This window comes from Bombina bombina, chromosome 1, assembly GCF_027579735.1.
Source record: "Bombina bombina isolate aBomBom1 chromosome 1, aBomBom1.pri, whole genome shotgun sequence".
Taxonomy (NCBI): domain Eukaryota; kingdom Metazoa; phylum Chordata; class Amphibia; order Anura; family Bombinatoridae; genus Bombina; species Bombina bombina.
In genome coordinates, this window is record NC_069499.1 from 560,277,466 (window position 1) to 560,292,834 (window position 15,369).

General features: G+C 37.1%; 1 protein-coding gene across 1 annotated transcript in view; it reads left to right on the forward strand.

The window, feature by feature from the left end:
• NME9 (NME/NM23 family member 9) overlaps window positions 1-15,369 on the forward strand; it is a 120,664-nt gene that overhangs the window by 22,749 nt on the left and 82,546 nt on the right. The window contains exons 5-9 of the mRNA XM_053698748.1: window positions 5,422-5,538; window positions 9,228-9,303; window positions 9,845-9,927; window positions 10,129-10,221; window positions 10,617-10,771. Coding sequence (XP_053554723.1) covers window positions 5,422-5,538; window positions 9,228-9,303; window positions 9,845-9,927; window positions 10,129-10,221; window positions 10,617-10,771 — 524 coding nt within the window. The remainder of the gene's footprint in view (window positions 1-5,421; window positions 5,539-9,227; window positions 9,304-9,844; window positions 9,928-10,128; window positions 10,222-10,616; window positions 10,772-15,369) is intronic.

Below are 15,369 nucleotides of genomic sequence, written 5' to 3' on the forward strand. Positions count from 1 at the left end.
GGTTAATAGGTTTAGTATAGTGGCGTTGGTGTAGGGCTTAATAACTTTAGTATAGTGGGGACGATGTGGGCGAACGGCAGATTAGGGGTTAATAATATTTAAAAAGTGTTTGTGATGCTGGAGGGCGGTGGTTTAGGGGTTAATAACTTTAGTATAGTGGTGAGAATGTCAGGGAGCGGCGGAATAGGGGTTAATATTTTTTATTATAGTGTTTGGGATGCGGCAGGGCCTCGGTTTAGGGGTTAACAGTAGTTTATGGGTGTTAGTGTACTTTTTAACACTTTAGTTATGAGTTTTATGTTACAGCTTTGCAGCATAAAACTCATTACTACTGACTTTAGATGGCGTTATAGATCTTGTCATTTTAGGCTGTAACGCTCGCTTTTTAGCCTCACCGCAAAACTCGTAATACTGGCGCTATGGGAATCCCATTAAAAAACGTCATTTTTAGGAGTGTGGTAGTGACGTTGCGTTACAGGCTAAAAGGCTTGCGGTACACCTATACTGACAAGACTTGTAATGGCTGCGTTAGGGAAAATTATGCGTTATGGGCCACAACACTGCTATTTGCCTCATAACGCAAAACTTGTAATCTAGGTGTATGAAAGTCACAACTAAGGGATCTCATTTAAAACACGATTTTAACAATGCCAGTACTGTTAGTGTGAATTCATGACAGTGAGAGTGTGAATTATAATGGTGAAAGAGGGGTTGACCTAAGCGCCGAATGAAAAAACCTCTGTGCCTGGGGGCGGGTGACTCCTAGCTGTAACCCTTAGAAGATATAATGAGAGTCTTGATAAAGGATTAGCACGGGCCGAAACGCGTAGACCAGCACTGGTAAGCCTTATTCTATTATTGCCAATTTTAAAGGACAATCTACACTATATTTGTTTTGTTCTTTTTTCCACAGGTGGATCGTTTATATTTTTATTTTTTATTTTCATTTTGGATCACTTTTTAATATGGCACTGTGATTGCAGACTGTTTATTTATCACCACACTATTTTTGAACATTATTTTTGATTGCCATTTATTACCACGTACATTGTTCCACTATATTGATATTTTATCATACATTGGATTTCAACTAATTTGATTTGGATTCATTTTTTCACTATCCCATCACTGGATTTTACTAGCACCCAGCTGTTTGAACCATCGTCATTTTTGGATTTTTTTGTGAATTTTTTGTGAATTGTTGTGGACTTTGACACATTTTTTACACCATTTTTTCACTTTGTTCAATTATTGAAGATTCAGGACTACCATTATTGATTTTATTGTATTTTATTGTTCTTTATTTGTTGATTCATTTCTGAAACTGTACCCCTTGTTTTTATTATCACTCATTGACGGTTTTATCCCCCACTCATGGATCCATGAAGTATATTTATTGTATTATTACAACATCATTTTATTGTATTATTACAACATCATTGTTTTATATATTTTTTTTTTTTTTTTCTTATTGAAGTGTTTCGTGTAAAGTGGTATTCTGTGAGGAATCACTTTTATTAAATTAATTTTAAGCCATCTCCTGGTTCTTTAACCTTAGCCTCCTTAGGGTAGGCGCCTGGGTCCCTTACCTTTTTCTCAGAGTGTGAATTATAATCAAATATTAAAAATGAAATATAAAATCATACCATTTGTAGATGTTGGTGTCCTGAAGTGACTTTACCTACAGATCCCCATAGCTTTACAGGATATCACAAACTCAACACATTATGAGCTAGATTACAAGTGGAGCGATAATTTATTGCTCGTTCGTAAACCGCCAAATTCACCGGTTTATGGACGTGCGATAAAAACCCATCCATTACAAGTGGCTGATTATTGCTACCGGGAGCTTGAGGTAGCAATTAGCGCTCATAAAATTAACCAGAGGTCAGACCTCTGGTTCATTTTCAAAATATAACCGACAATTCACCCCATAATAAAGATTTTTATTTTTTTTTTAAAAAGAAATGTAGCTTTTTTTTTTTTTAAATAAAAAAAGAAACTGCAAAAAGCAGTTATAATGGGTTAAAGTTGACGGGTGTGGGGTGTTAGAAGATAAACGGCACTGGAAAGTACCTTTACACGGTGGTCTATGAGAACTGTGTGTTCACTGTAAATTTATATGTAAATGCTTATATACATATATATTTATGTGTTAATATATGTATATACAAACACAAAAATATATATATGTATAAAATTATTTCATGCTCTCCCTAAAGACTCTACTGTTCAGGGATGCATACAACCTACACTAACTTTTCTTTGTACTAGTTCCTCTCCTCCATTGCTATCCCCTGAACCCCCTTAGCATGTAAGCCCAGCTGTTTGTAGATCACCTTCTTAAGAGATGACTGCAACAGTGCGACTCTTGACAGGGCCCTCTACCCATTTGATCCCTATAATTGTTTTGTTGTACTCTGCCTTTGTTTATAGCCCTGCGGAATCTGTTGGCGCTCTACAAATAACCGATAATAATAATAATACTGTATATTTATATTTGGTGCCCATCGCTGCACAACTTCTCATTATACTAGTTCTCATGACGTGTGTCACGGCATGAGAATGAGGCTCCCATTGGAGCTTTTAGGAGCGCGCTCTCGTGAGCGCAATGGTTCCTATGCTCAACTTGTAATCTGGCCCTATATGTTTAAATCCCTATACATATGTAAATGTGTGCCCTATTCCCTGTACACAGCCTATTCAATAGGGATGAATGGAGCTTTAATAAATAGATACTATGAGGCCGAATTATCAAGTGTCTGTCGGACCTGATCCGACAGTGCGGATCAGGTCCGACAGACATCGCTGAATGCGGAGAGCAATACGCTCTCTGTATTCAGCTTTGCACCAGCAGCTCACAAGAGCCGTTGGCGCAATGCCGCCTCCTGCAGATTCACGGCCAATCGGCCGCCAGCAGGGAGGTGTCAATCAACCCGATCGTACTCGATCGGGTTGAATTGTGTCGATTTCTGTCCGCCTCATCAGAGCAGGCGGACAGGGTAATGGAGCAGCGGTCCATAATTTGTGTTTCTGGCGAGTCTGAAGACTCACCAGAAACACGGGCCCTCAAGCTCCGTACGGAGCTTGATAAATGGGCCTCCATGTATGTTAATAAACCACTACAATGTCTCCTCTGGCCTCTGTGTTTGACATATGTACAAAATACAAGACTTTGGGATGTCCAATATGCCCTTTCAGTAGTTATCAAGTGCCTAGGTATTTCAAATCCAATAAGCCAAAACAGTGCTCGAAATGTAGTTAAAATGTTACTCAAAAATGCATTTATCAAGGATCTGAAAAATTTGATATTGTGATTGAAAAGTAGCCTTTTTGGCCTTTTTTTTCTATAGCATGTATATTCAGTTTTAAAGAGACAGTAAAGTCAAAAGTAAACATTCATAACTCAGACAGAGAATATCATTATAAACAACTTTGTAGTTTACTTCTGTTATGAAATTTGCTTTGTTTTGTTTTTTTGTGTCATTTGTTGAAGATCATACCTAGGTAGGTTCATGAGCATCCATTAAAGTGTTAACACTCAATACAATTATACATTGCAATTATACAACTGCTTTTGAGTTTCAGTCGGCAAACAATGCCACCACTTGCCCTGATTGGAAGAGCTAATGCAGACTTATCACTGGAGTAAACAAGGCATGCAGCCAGAGCCGGTTCAACCATGTGGGACCAAGTGGGCAGCACTTGACAAGGGGAAGCACTTGAGTGACTGAGTCAGTCACTGTCAGTTCAAGACCACTCTTGTCCTCTGTCTCCATGGATGAAGTCACAGACTCCCAGCAGCATAACCTCATCATGCACAAAGACACAGTACTGGTCAGAGGCAACATTCAAAGTGGGACAAGTGCATCCCTTACCTACCTTCCTGACCACTTATTGTGCATAAGCACTGGTTGCATGCAGATAAACAGGCAGGCTTAGTAAGGTCAGTGTCCAGGCCTAATAGGAAGAAATGCTAATCAGTAATGTTACTACTGGAGAGGGGGCGTCAATGCATTCTCGGACCCAGGCAGCACAATATCTTGAGCCGGCCCTGCTTGCAGCTTTCACTTTGCATTGTTTTTCAGTATGTTTTCTTATTACCTCTGCTGAGTTTGAGACAGTAGTGTTTGGCTTGCTAAGTCTGTAGTGTGTACTTTCAACACTCAGAATTGGAAAGCTCATAATTCTATGAGTTCAATTACAAGAAAGGGGGCAAAATAAAGGATAAATGTTTATTGCAACATATGATTTTTACTATGCATAGTTTAACATTTTATATTACACTCATTAAAGTGTTTCCTACTTCTTTTTACACTGATAAATAAATATAAGGGTTTATATTTTGTAAGTTAAAAACAAACATACTACCTATTACTTAAACAGGACAAGATCTGGAAAAGCAGAGGTGGAATTTAGTTGTTATTGTAGACAATAAGCTAGAGCATAGTATTCAATGACAGGCAACAGCTTCTAAGACAAACTAGTAAGGGAAATTGAGTATTAAGGCTTGGAGAAGAGGTCTTTGTACTCTAGAAAATAAGTGATAAGTGATATGATTATTTATATAAATATATTCATAGCCCATACAGAGAGTTGGCTGTTTATCCAACACAATTATTTGTTTAAAAAAATAAATTAAAAAATTTAAAGGGACATCAAACACTTTGAGATGGTAATATAAAATGATAAATAGTAGATATAAAAAAACTACAATATACTTTCATTACACTGATAGAAATAGAAGTGAAAAACACTGTTAGATTCCACACAGCCATTGGCTGTACACTTTAGTAACCTATTTATAATTGGCCACAGCAGAGAAAGTAACCTAAGTTACAACATGGCATGCAAGTATGATACATTGTCATTGTAATTGCACTGGGATAGGGTCTTGCTTAGGGTTAACTGCAGTCTGGAAGGACAGAACAGTGTCAGATAAGGTTAATTACTGTTTGGGAGGATGAGAAAGCAGCAGTTATTTATTTGCAATTTGGGAAGCAAGAAGAGTAGCCATTAGGGTTCACAGCAGAGCTTGTGGCTAAGGTTAAAGTTTAATAACATCTATAGTAGCTTTCTGTTTATTATTTGCTTTCATTAATCACTGTGGGAATTATTGGAAACCCCTTAAATCACCTAAGACAACACTTTTTCTTTTAAGTTCTCATTTATTTTTCTTGTGTTAAACCAGATTTTGCCATATTAGTTTTGTATAGATATTCTGATGGGTTGTAACAGGGTCAATATGTCATATATATCAATGGAAAGACTTATGGGTAATTCTAGTTTGATTAATATATCCCTCCATGCCCAACTTGTGTGACTTGTGTAACCTTCCCAAGCCACTTTACTACTTCTCCTGTTAATTGTAACTCTGATACTTAATTCACAACATCATGGCATTTAAACTGTTCCTAATAGGGAGGAGGGCTGGTGGCAGTGGTAAGAGGCGCCAATGCACCATTACTACAGAGAACCATCCTGGAGCAGCTGGAAGCAGAGAAGAAAGTCTTAAATCAAGGTTTGGAACGTCTTGTGGTAAGATGTTATATCTGACTGTCATTTAAAAATCATTTTAACAAATGTTATTAATGTTTAATATGTTTGCCTTGCATTTTTAATATTGAGAGATAGCCTGGATATCGCTTGCTGATTGGTGGTTACATTTAGGCACCAATTGGCAAGCGCTACCCAGGTTCTGAACCAAAGATGGGCTGGCTCGTAAGCTTACTTTCCTGCTTTTTCAAATAAAGATACCAAGAGCATGGAGAAAAATTTGTAATAGGAGTAAATTAGAAAGTTGCTTAAAATTGCATGCTCTGAGTCATGAAAGAAAAAAATGGGTTCAGTGTCCCTTTAAAGCTGTTTAAATGTAAATCAAAACTGTCAGAAAGTGCAAAATAGTATACAACTTGCATGATCGTATACAACTGAGTGCTGGGTCCTGTAGAAAAAGATGTTTTTTTGGCAAAAGAACATCCATTAAAATAAAAGCATAAGGACAGGATGTACTCTCAGCAGTTATCTTTAAATATAGTCTGCTGAGCTATGTTCACTGCTGCTTTAATGTTTCTCTCTTGGTTTGTTGCCTCACAGTGAATTATAGTGTTTGACATCCCTAACATGTTCATTAAATCTTGTTCTAATATGGCGAGTGGTTTTACCAACATATTGGCAGAGGCAAAAATTGCAAGTGAGAAGATACAGAGCATACTGTGTACCACAGTTAGCATAAACATTAGTATGGTGCATAGTCCCATAAACAGTGCAAGCAAATGTATTGCCTGCCCTGATGCTGGAACATGATCTCACACCACATTTAAATGTCCCTCTTTTTGATAACCAATCTCTAGACATATTGTTTGGTTTGTTTTTAACTAAACTTGGAGACAACATTTGAGCTAGAGTTCTAGATGTTTTTGGGACAAACTTACATTTATGAACATTTGTTTTTAGAACATCATCACTGGCCGGAATAGGCAAATGTTTTCTTAGAATATTCACAATATCGTTATATTGTTGGCTAAACTCAGTGATGAAAACAATTGCATCATCAAAATCATCCCTTGGCCTAATTTGTTTGCTACGTGGGCTATATGACTTAATCAAATTTCTACACTTATCTAGTTTACGAAAATTATAGCCTCTTCTAACCAATCTATCTCTAAGTTCTATGGATTGTTGTTCATAGATACTCTTAGACTTAGTATTACGACTTAATCTAAGAAACTGGGATTTCGGTATTGATTCTACTAAATGCCTTGGATGCTGTGAGGTGGCATGAAGAATTGTATTCCCTGCAGTGGGCTTTCTAAATGTCTTGGTGACAATGACATTTTCAAAGATCTGAATGGTAAGGTCCAAATAGTTAACCTGCTCCCCACTGTATTCGCCAGTAAATTTCAAACCTATATCATTGTCATTACAATACATCATAAATTCAGAAAAAGAGGTCTCGTCAACCGGTTTTTTAACAATAAGGAGCAGGTCATCTATATAACGTACAAATAACTCAATGTCATAACACCAAGGATTTGCGGATGTATAGATATAAAGTTGTTCCCACCACGCCACATAAATATTTGCAATATTTGTTGTCTCCAAGTTTAGTTAAAAACAAATCAAACAATATGTCTAGAGATTGGTTATCAAAAAGAGGGACATTTAAATGTAGTGTGAAATTATGTTATGCATGTTCCAGCATCAGGGCAGGCAATACATTTGCTTGCATTGTTGATGGGACTATGCACAATATTAATGTTTATGCTAACTGTGGTACACAGTATGCTGTGTATCTTCTCACTTGCAATATTGCCTCTGCCAATATGTTGGTAAAACCACTCGCCATATTAGAACAAGATTTAATGAACATGTTAGGGGGTCAAACACTATAATTCAGACTCCACGGTAGCTAATCATTTCAATTACTTACACTTTACAAATATAGCTAATCTGTCATTACAAATAATTGATGTTGCTACAACCCCTATTAGAGACGGCAACAAAAATAAAATATTAGACAAAAAAACCTGTATTGGATCTTAAAATTACACACACGACATTCATCAGGAATGAATAAAGAATGTGATATCAGTTTCTTTATAGATAACTGATGTAGCATTTAAATTCAGGTATGGAAATTATAACTATCATGTCTGATGTGTTTGATGTTGTTGTTATATGTGTATATATACATATTTTGTTAATAATCATCATTTTGTGGTCATCATACACATTTGTTTTAATATTGGCAATATATATGTCTGTTTGTATATTCTCTTCTCTTTGTCGCATTTAAACTTAGGTATTAATTATGGTCATTATAGTCATCATGTTTGAGGTGTTTGATGTGTTTGATATAGGTGTATAGAACGTACTTTGTTAATAATTATTTTGGGGTTATCATATATATTTGTTTTAATACTTGCAAAATGTCTGTTTGGATATTCTCTTTTAGTAATTTCCACTATTTTTTGAATTCAACATAGTCTTTAGGGGACATAATACTTTAATATTCTAATATTTGGCTATTTATAACCTATTGACATCTGTTAGTTTACAGGCATTTCTGTGTATTATATCTAAGTCAATTCTGTGTTTATATTGGTGTCCTATGTTTTTAGCCTTCACATGTTCTGTTTATTTGGTGGTGAAATCTTTAAAGCCATTGATCACTGCCTATAAATAGATAGGGTTGAGACATAGACATTAGTCTAGGGGGCGCGAAACGCGCCAGCCTGCTTGTTCTACCTGTCCTGCCATGTCTGTTTGTGAACTTTTTAACTGTCATAAATAAAGATGTTTTGGATTTTATTTATGGGCTTTTGAGCAGTGCCTGCATACTGTTAATCGTCTAGTCACTACTTGCGACCTTATCCATCGTTCCCAGCTACGGCACTACGGGTGGTAAATAGATCATGTTCACTTACGTTCCCTGAGGGGCTTCACTTCCGTGTAACGTGGCTCAACGCTAAGTGCTGCGGTTTTCTTTCTCTAATTTTGACTATACTATTCCTTTAACAGTTCACGTATGCCTATCTTTACCAGTTCACGTATGCCTATCTTTACCAGTTCACGTATGCCTATCTTTACCAGTTCATGTATGCCGATATTTACAGATATACAAAGTGTGTCATACCAGAAATATAGCTAGGGCTACAATAAAAATAAGACGGGCAGTTTTTCCATTTTACTTAGTATCCTGTAAAATAATAGTATTTTTTTTTTTACAGAGACAGACCAAAAAAAAATTATTACAAGTTTGATAGCTTCAATATGTTTGAAGATTTTGGGGCATTGTAACAGAAAAGTTAATGTTTAGTGGTCAGCTCATTGACATCAATAGCAATAAAATGGCAAAACATAGAGCAAAATGTATCATTCTGCGTACAGACAGTATTCAGATGTTGTGAACCTGCCCGCATTGCATCACAGATTGTGGGGCACATATGTTGACCATACCATATTTACCATGTGGCCCCCATATCTTTGTGCGTGAGATTAGGGCTTGTTAATTCCCCAGGTTGAATGAATCTGGGGTGTTTTTCATCCCCCAAATCCAAGTTGGCGAGAGGGTTTATGAAGCAGCGTTTTAAACCACTGCTTCATAAATATCAGTTGCAGGCTCAAAAGAACGAGCCTGCAACCAATTTGGGGATTCGCTTCATGATAAATCTTGCTCTTAGTACAATTGTAAGATATATACTTCTAATTAATGTTTACCTTAGATAAAAGATGAGGCACTACAGGAGGAAGAAGAAGAGGCCGCTCTTCTCCCTGCACACACAGAAGATGAAGAGTTAGGTATGTTTGTCCTGTATCAATAAAATACTCCTAATATGCTCTGCTTTACTTTACCTTAAAAAGTAACTAAACATAAATGAACAATTCTTTTAGTGACATTGTTAAAGAGAAAAAAAATAAATACATTTATGATTCAGACAGAACATACAATTTAAAAAAAGTTTCCGCTTTAATTTCTATGATCAAATTTGCTTTGTCCTAATAGTTATCTTTGTTGAAATGATACCTGGTTTAGTAACGTGCACTATATGGCAGGAAAAAGTGCTGCTATTCTTATAACATTCTTACAAAACTGCTGTTATATCGTGCTGCACACTCTTGACCTTACTTTCCTGCTTTTCAATAAAGGTTTACGAAGAGAATAAAGAAAATCTGATAATAGAAGTAAATTGAAAAGTTGTTTTGAAATTGCATGTTCTGTCTGAATCATTAATGAAAAATGTTGGGTTTGATGTTCCTTTAATATAATTTGCTTTCCTTTTTTTTCTGTCCCCTCTCTCTCCCTCACATTTACTCTTCATTTTTTTTGTCTCTACAAAAGTTCCAGCGGGTAAATCCTATACAGTGGCCATTATTAAACCTGATGCAGTGGCTTATGGCAAGGCGGATGAGATTATCATGAAGGTAACTTCATTATTATTTATATTATTTGTTGTTTTTTTATTATTTTAATGCATTTGTATCTATTTTAGTATCATTTTTATATTGATCAAAGTGAGTGAAATGTCATCACACATAACCTGGTGTTAAACTTTTGATTTGGAAATGAAAGTTTTAATATGTGGTAGACAGCAGACCACAAGTTTAATGTGCCCCTTCTTACAGATTCAAGAAGCTGGGTTTGAGATTTTGGCAAACGAAGAACGTACTATGACCGAATCTGAGGCAAGAGACTTTTATCAGCACAGAGCAGAAGAGGTAAAAAGTTGTCAAACAGCTCCTGGATCAGAAAATAGCAAGTTCTGGGAAAACTGCAAAAATAAATCAATAATAACAATAGCAATAACAACAATTATGCAGTAATTAACTGAAGTTTTGTTTCTTCTTAGGAAGGACAGCTGGGTAACAATGAAACAGGTCTTTGTGATTTTAGCTATGGGAAGTTATTGGTTCATTCTTTGTTTCATGTACTTTGTATAGCAGCTAACTGTAAATAAGAGATGAAGACTTATAGCTCTCTACCCGTTCATCGTTTTTTAATTTGTCTTTTTGTAAATTTTACCAAGTCACTTAGTTTTAGCTCCGCAGAATATGTTGGTGATCTACAAATAAATAAAAATAATGATGATAATAATAATAATCTTTCTCTGCAGGAGAAATTCCAGGAGCTCATCCAATTTATGTCAAGTGGTCCATGTCATGTTCTGATTATTTCTAAACCTGGAGACGATGAGGATGTGATTCCAACATGGCGAGAGTTCATAGGCCCAACAGATGTTGAAATTGCTAAGAAGGAGAAACCTGAAAGGTTGGTGCACCTATAAAATAAGTAAATGTTTGGATGAATATTTAGTGCTAGATTACAAGTGGAATGCTAAATTATTGCGTGCCCGCAAACAGGCAAATTTGCCCGTTTGCGGGCGCGCAATAATTAACCAGCCATTATAAGATTCATTATAAGATTCATTATAAGATTCAATCTCTGGTTTATTTTCTAAAAGTGCCCCAAATGTTATTAAAATAGAGAGCACTGTAGTTTTGTACTAAAAAAAATGTAGCATTTTTTTTTTAAATATAAAACAACGGCACTAGGCAGTTTTTAGGGTCTAAAGTTGGTAGGAGTGGGGTGTTAGAAATAAAACGGCACTGGAAAGTGCCTTTGCATTGCAGTCTATGGGAACTGTGTGTTCCCAGTAAATACATACTGTATGTACCGTATATGCTTATACACATATATATTTATGGGTTAATATGTGTATATACACATATTAACACATACAGTCGTATGCAAAAGTTTAGGCACCCCTGACAATTTACATGATTTTCATTTATACATAATTGGGTGTTTGGATCAGCAATTTCATTTCGATCTATCAAATAACTGAAGGACACAGTAATATTTCAGTAGTGAAATGAGGTTTATTGGACTAACAGAATATGTGCAATATGCATCAAAACGAAATTAAACAGGTGCATACATTTGGGCACCCTTGTCATTTTGTTGATTTGAATACCTGTAACTACCTAGCACTGATTCATTGGAACACACAATTGGTTTGGTGAGCCCATTAAGCCTTGAACTTCATAGACAGGCGCATCTAATCATGAGAAAGGGTATTTAAGGTGGCCAATTTCAAGTTGTTGTTCTCTTTCACTCTCCTCTGAAGAGTGGCAACATGGGGGCCTCAAAACAACTCTCAAATTACCTGAAAACAAAGATTGTTAAACATTATGGTTTAGAGGAAGGCTGCAAAAAGCTATCGCAGAGATTTAAGCTGTCAGTGTCCACTGTGAGGAACATAGTAAGGAAATGGATGACCACAGGCACAGTTCTTGTTAAGGCCAGAAGTAAAATATTGGAGAGACAAAGGCAAAGGATGGTGAGAACGGTCAAAAATAGCCCACAGAACACCTCCAAAGACCTACAACATCATTTTACTGCAGATGGTGTCACTGTGCATCGTTCAACAATTCAGCGTATGAGAGCGTGATGCAGACGAAGCCTTTTCTGCACACACGTGACAAACAAAGTCGCTTGAGGTATGCAAACGCACATTTGGACAAGCCAGCTTCATTTTGGAAGAAGGTGCTGTGGACTGATGAAACAAAGATTGAGTTATTTGGTCATAACAAGGGGCGTTATACATTGCGGCAAAAGAACACAGCGTTCCAAGACAAACACTTGCTAGCCACAGTAAAATTTGGTGGATGTTCCATCATTCTGTGGGGCTGTGTGGCCAGTGCCGGTACTGGAAATCTTGTTACACTTGGATCAGCCAATAGAATGCAAGGTCAATTCTATTGGCTAATCCAATCAGCCAATCGGATTGAACTTCAATCCGATTGGCTGATTAAATCAACCAATCAGATTTTTCCTACCTTAATTCCGATTGGCTGATAGAATTCGTTGGGTAGTCGTCGTGCAGGAAGGATGCTCCGCGTCGGATGTCTTCAAGATGGAGCCGCTCTTTGCCGGAAGGATGAAGATAGAAGATGCCGCTTGGATGAAGATTTCTGCCGGATGGAGGACCTCTTCTGCCCCGATCTGATTTCCCTATATATATTTATAAGTCACCATATCTTGGTTTAGGGGCAACATCGGTCCTTTATCACCTTATAGCCATTTAGAGATATTTATGATGTTGGTCTCTTATAATCCTAAAAGTGATAAACTCATACTAAGCTGGTTCAATTGGAACATGATAGTTCTTTTCTATTCATATAGATATTGGAATATACATGTAGGCGGCCATACTACAAATTAGTTTTTTAACCATGTTTTAATTATGCTATTATATGCAGGACACCCCCCCCCCCCTTCATATAGTGGTCTGGTATCTTTTATTCTATCCAGACACTTATTAGCGGTCTCTCTCATAATCACCGCCACTAATCTCACTTACCTTAACCCCTTAACGACCGAGGACGTGCAGGGTACGTCCTCTTAAAAAAGTCACTTAACAACCAAGAACGTACCCTGCACGTCCTCGGTTTGGAAAGCAGCTGGAAGCGATCCTGATCACTTCCAGCTGCTTTCCGGTTATTGCAGGATGCCTCGAAATCGAGGCATCCTGCAATAACAATTTTTGCCCCTCCAGTGCAGAGAGAGCCACTCTGTGGCCCTCTCTGCACCGGACATCGATGGCCGCATTCGTTGGTGGGTGGGAGCGTAAATGGGAGGTGGGTGGGCGGCCATCGATGGCTTCTTAGTCAGAGAGGGGGGCGGGATCGGGGGCGGGATCGCCGGGGGCGCGCACGGGCGCGCGCGCGTGCACAGGGGGCGGCGGGAGGGCGCGTGCACGGGGAGGGAGCGGGTGGGAACCGCTTACACTACAGAAACTATTTTGATATTATTGTAAAAAATAATAAAAAAAAAAACTAATGGAAATCATCTAAGGGATCTGGGAGGGGGTGGGGGATTGATCTGGGGGGGGGGAGAGCTACACTACAGAAAAAACTAAAATAAATTGTAAAAAACATTTTTATATGCAAACTGGGTACTGGCAGACAGCTGCCAGTACCCAACATGGCCCCCAATAAGGCAGTGGGGGGGAGTAGAGAGCTGTTTTGGGGGGGATCAGAGAGGTTGGGGGCTAAGGGGGGATCCTACACAGCAGCATATGTAAATATGCTTAAAAAAAAAAAAGTAAAAAAAAAACACTTTTATTTTAGTACTGGCAGACTTTCTGCCAGTACTTAAGATGGCGGGGACAATTGTGGGGTGGGGGAGGGAAGAGAGCTCTATGGGAGGGATCAGGGGGTCTGATGTGTCAGATGGGATGCTGATCTCTACACTAAAGCTAAAATTAACCCTGCAAGCTCCCTACAAGCTACCTAATTAACCCCTTCACTGCTGGGCATAATTCACGTTTTGTGCGCAGTGGCATTTAGCGGCCTTTTAATTACCAAAAAGCAACACCAAAGCCATATATGTCTGCTATTTCTGAACAAAGGGGATCCCAGAGAATCATTTACAACCATTTGTACCATAATTGCACAAGTTGTTTCTAAATAATTTCAGTGAGAAACCTAAAGTTTGTGAAAAAGTTGACTATTTTTTTTAATTTAATCGTATTTGGCGGTAAAATGGTGGCCTGAAATATACCAAAATGGGCCTAGATCAATACTTGGGGTTGTCTACTACACTACACTAAAGCTAAAATTAACCCTACAAGCTCCCTACAAGTTCCCTAATTAACCCCTGCACTGCTGAGCATAATACACTTGTGGTGTGCAGCAGCATTTAGCGGACTTCTAATTACTTAAAAACAACGCCAAAGTGATATATGTCTGCTATTTCTGAACAAAGGGGATCCCAGGGAAGCATTTACAACCATTTGTGCCATAATTGCACAAAATGTTTGTTAATGATTTCAGTGAGAAACCTAAAATTTGGAAAAAATTTACTTTTTTTTTTTATTTGATCGCATTTGGCGGTGAAATGGTGGCATGAAATATACCAAAATGGGCCTAGATCAATACTTTGGGATGTCTTCTAAAAAAATATATATACATGTCAAGGGATATTCAGGGATTCCTGAAAGATATCAGTGTTCCAATGTAACTAGCGCTAATTTTGAAAAAAAGTGGTTTGGAAATAGCAAAGTGCTACTTATATTTATGGCCCTATAACTTGCAAAAAAAGCAAAGAACATGTAAACATTGGGTATTTATAAACTCTGGACAAAATTTAGAAACTATTTAGCATGGGTGTTTTTTGGTGGTTGTAGATGTGTAACAGATTTTGGGGGTCAAAGTTAGAAAAAGTGTGTTTTTTTCCATTTTTTCCTCATATTTTATAATTTTTTTTATAGTAAATTATAAGATATGATGAAAATAATGGTATATTTAGAAAGTCCATTTAATGGCGAAAAAAACGGTATATAATATGTGTGGGTACAGTAAATGAGTAAGAGGGAAATTACAGCTAAACACAAAGACCGCAAAAATGTAAAAATAGCCTTGGTCCCAAACGGACAGAAAATGGAAAAGTGCTGTGGTCATTAAGGGGTTAAATATTTCCTTAAGCGGATCATTTGTATTCTAATTCGCAGGTTTGGGTTCAAAATTAATATAATACTTCTCTAACTAGATACCCAAGCTTAGGGGGCTCATTTATGTTCTTAATTATACTCTTAGCTCCTTTATACTATGATCCAATGTAAACCACTCACATTATGTATGACATAAAGAGTTATAAGTGGGTAGATTTTTTTTTTTTTTTTGTATATCTGCTCACTTGGAAAAAGTCTTTACCCTTTGCATCTCATGTATACTGTACAATATTACATGTTGTAAACCTTTCTCTCTTTATGTTGCAATATTTGGGAAATCCAATAAAAACTATATAAAAAAAAAAAATTCCTATATTTGTATATTATATAAATATATTTAATTGTGCGCTTT